Genomic DNA, 3561 nt, shown 5'->3' on the forward strand with positions numbered 1-3561 from the left:
TGTCATACAATTTGCGCTGGCAAGTGGGACTGTCGAGAGAGGTATGATGAGCCTAATGTTGGTAAAAAATAGTTTCAATTCTTTTGATTTTTATTATAGCATGGATATAGATTTTTTTCTAGACCGAAAAAACTAGCCCGTTATTTGATTTGAGGTTTCAATTTATCCACCTGATTAGGGAATATTGTATATGCTATCGTTTTCGTTATTTTTTTGGGAATAATTTGATATCCTCCGTTCAGATAAGAACTGGGGAATTAAAATTTCACATCATCAGCAAGGGCTCGCATATAAGAACCTAGAGATTGTAAAAAACGAACCTGGTTTCTTTATAAACATGGTCAAACAAGAACGTACAACGACACACGGCACGGTAGTTACCCTTGAGCACAGATACACTTAGGTATACTTCTCCGTAGTCTATATAGTGATTCACTCCAAGTATACGTAGTATCCCCTTGAATTTCTACTATATGTCTATCAACCCAAGATAGAAGCTATCGTCAGATGCCGGAAACTACACCACAAGCCACAGCAAGAAGATGAAAGCAACCATCGCGTAGTAGCCAACGAGAGTAATAGGAGCAACAAGCACAGGAGGCGAAGTAGAGGCGTTGTAGTAGGGCACATAGCCACCGGTAGGAGGCCCATAGTAGTTTTGTTGCTGTGGCATGTACTGACCCCCTGCGCCGCCGCAGCAGACAATCGACACGGCCACGGGCGGGCACGGCGTCTGTGACCCAGGGGCCGAAGGTGGCATCGGCGGTGCGGATGGCAGCGACGACGGCGCCGGAGGCGGGTAGCCGTAGATCGATAGTGGCTTCCCCGGCGGCTCGCACTCGGCGCCGGTGCACAGGACGGGGGACGTGGTTGTGTTGCTGCTGCCGTCACCTGTTGCGTTGTCCATGGCTGCTGCCGCGGCTGCGCTTGCCAAGAGCAAGGCGTGGCGTAAGACGAGCGCCATCGCTATGGATCTGCCCCCCTTATGTTCCTGACTGAAAGGACACGGCAGAATCGATAGGAGAGAGATGTTGATATGGGGCATGGTTGTCCTGGGACAATATGGAGTATATGATCGTCAGCGAGTAAAGGCGAGGCGTGCATGCAGGCTGACACATGGGGCACCATGTGTTGGATGCTACAAGCCACGCGCTAAGGGAGATGAAGACACCATCACCGCTCTGTTGCCTTCTGATGATGTGGTCAAGCTACACGTATAGGATAGACGACCACGACGCGAGTTCCTTCCAGCTAGGGATAGTTCTTTCCCGTCTGCCGTGCATATATACTTTGCATCTCCTCTCCCAGCCTCAAAGACATCAGCAATCTTGGCACGGTATGGTTGTTGCAATATATACAAAGAGGATAAGCTTGTATATATTTCATCTCTCACTCGAATGCACAGTTACAGTCACCGCATTTCCACTTGACATGGCAGGATTAAGCATCGCATTTTTCAAAACCGGTAAAATTGCAGCATACTATTACCAGTTAACCCTAGAAAAAAACTGAGTTTTACGTCTTTAACAGAAGGTATACCTTTATGTCAGTGCCACTAGCATGCTACAAATTACCATCCTCTCGTGAAAAGCAGCAAGGCATTATCGCATCGCCTACATATCAATATCAATACTATAAAGAAAGAGTTTTTTGTTTCAAAATCTAATTTTCATGCACATATGCGCTAGATCTTACCGTGTATTGACGCAAATATGGTCAACACACAAATGCGCTAGAACGCGCGGATCGCAAATTATCGTCACTGGAAGTACTTCCTATGCATGCTGGTCAGGCCAATTCTATAGACCGGTCAGACTGTTTCTTCCAGAAGCGTGGCAAAAACCTAGATCCACAAGTCCAGGAAGGACCCCATCAGGGCTGATGAAGCTAGGGTTGCTTTGAGGTCTGTAGGCCAACGCTCTCAAATGTCGTAAAGATGCAATAATAACAGAATTAGAGTCTGAAAAAAAGATGGGTTTTGAGGATAAAAAGGAAGTGCGATAATGTGTGAATTGATTATATAGGCCAGGGAAGTTGTACCCTTAAAGAGTCGTTTTAAGAAATATCCGAACTACCAAACACTACAAAGTTTTTGCCCTGATGTAAGGGGAACTTTATGTTTCAATATGCCCTATTTGGATGCAATAGGTGATATTACAACCAAAAAATCTATACTATAAAAGATGAAAGAATTGATAATATTTCTCACCTATACATTAACCCACCCATCCCTCTCACAAAACGCCTCTTTAAGGCCTACATGTAAGGTCGGTTGGTTGACAGCCCCTTGGTGGACCGAAAAAACTAACAGAAGGAAAGTGATTCCGCCCAAAGTGTAATTTTGTTGTTACCGCACCTTTGTTTACCCACCCACATGTACCCACACTACTACAAAATAGGCCTTTCTTCCATGCCATTTGTCCCGGTTACCTTTGGGCCCGGGACAAAAGGTGGCTTTTGTCCCGGGTCCAACGGCTAGCCGGACCAACGTGGGGGACAGGGGCTTTTTGTCCCGGGTGGAGCCACCAACCCGGACAAAAGACCCCCCTTTTGTCCCGGTTGGTGGCTCCACCCGGGACAAAAGGTCCAACCCTTTTTATCCCGGGTGGTAACACCAACCGGGACAAAAGGGTGACCCTTTTGTCCCGGTTGGTGTTACCACCCGGGACAAAAGGCCCCTTTTATCCCGGTTGGTGTTACCAACCCGGACAAAAGGCCTCTCCACGTGATAGTTCAAAAAGAAGTTATTCTATACTGAGTCACGTGTACTACTTAGGTGAATTGGCAAGGAAACTATGCGTTGGGCAAGAGGTCCTGGGATCGAATCCCGTGGTGAGCGAAAATTTTTTTAACGTCAAACACCTTTTGTCCCGGTTCTTCCACCCGGGACAAAAGCCTCGAGAGGCTTTTGTCCCGGAAGCCTTGTCCCGGTTCCAAAACCGGGACAAAAGCCAGTTTGGAACCGGAACAAAAGGCCAAATCTGTAGTAGTGCCACATGCGAAATTGGCTCCCTCCCACATCTATTTTGGATGAAAATCATCGAGTTTCAATCTTCCCATGACTCTCGCTAATCAATCTTTCCATGTTTCTCGCTGATCAATCTTACCATATTTCTTGCTGATTTCCATGTTTCAATCCTCGGCCATATGGTTTCCATCATAGGCGTATCCAATCTTTCCATATTTCGCTGATCAATCTTTCCATGTTATTGCTGATTTTCATGTTTCAATCCTCAGACATATGATTTCCATCCTGGGCGTATCCAATCTTTCCATACTTCTCGTTGATTAATCTTTCCTTGTTTCTCAATGATTTCCATGTTTCAATCCTCGGCCATATAGTTAACCCCGGGCGTATCGGTTTCAATCTAGGACTCGGTCGTCGCCTCCCTACGCAACAACCCCTCTCGTGCAGCCGTCGCGCGGCCCTACCCCGAGCGCCGACCTAGTGTCATCTTCTACACGTGCGGCAGCAAGAGCGCCGCCAACATGTATCCCGAGCGCCAGGCAGCCGGCCATGTCTCACTCATCATTGTCATCACATCATCTCCTGGCCTGGAC

General features: G+C 47.1%; 1 protein-coding gene across 1 annotated transcript; it reads right to left on the bottom strand.

Annotated features, from left to right (window-relative positions):
- Positions 1-517: 517 nt before the first annotated feature.
- LOC120678701 (bile salt-activated lipase-like) lies at positions 518-964 on the bottom strand. Its single transcript, XM_039960001.1, has one exon. The coding sequence runs from the start codon at positions 962-964 to the stop codon at positions 518-520; it is 447 nt and encodes a 148-aa protein (XP_039815935.1).
- Positions 965-3561: the final 2597 nt, after the last annotated feature.

This window comes from Panicum virgatum, chromosome 6N (assembly GCF_016808335.1).
Source record: "Panicum virgatum strain AP13 chromosome 6N, P.virgatum_v5, whole genome shotgun sequence".
Lineage (NCBI taxonomy): Eukaryota > Viridiplantae > Streptophyta > Magnoliopsida > Poales > Poaceae > Panicum > Panicum virgatum.

What these genes read in the sequence shown, in the direction of transcription:
- LOC120678701 (XM_039960001.1), bottom strand. Translation starts at nt 964, where the DNA reads ATGGCGCTCGTCTTACGCCACGCCTTGCTCTTGGCAAGCGCAGCCGCG.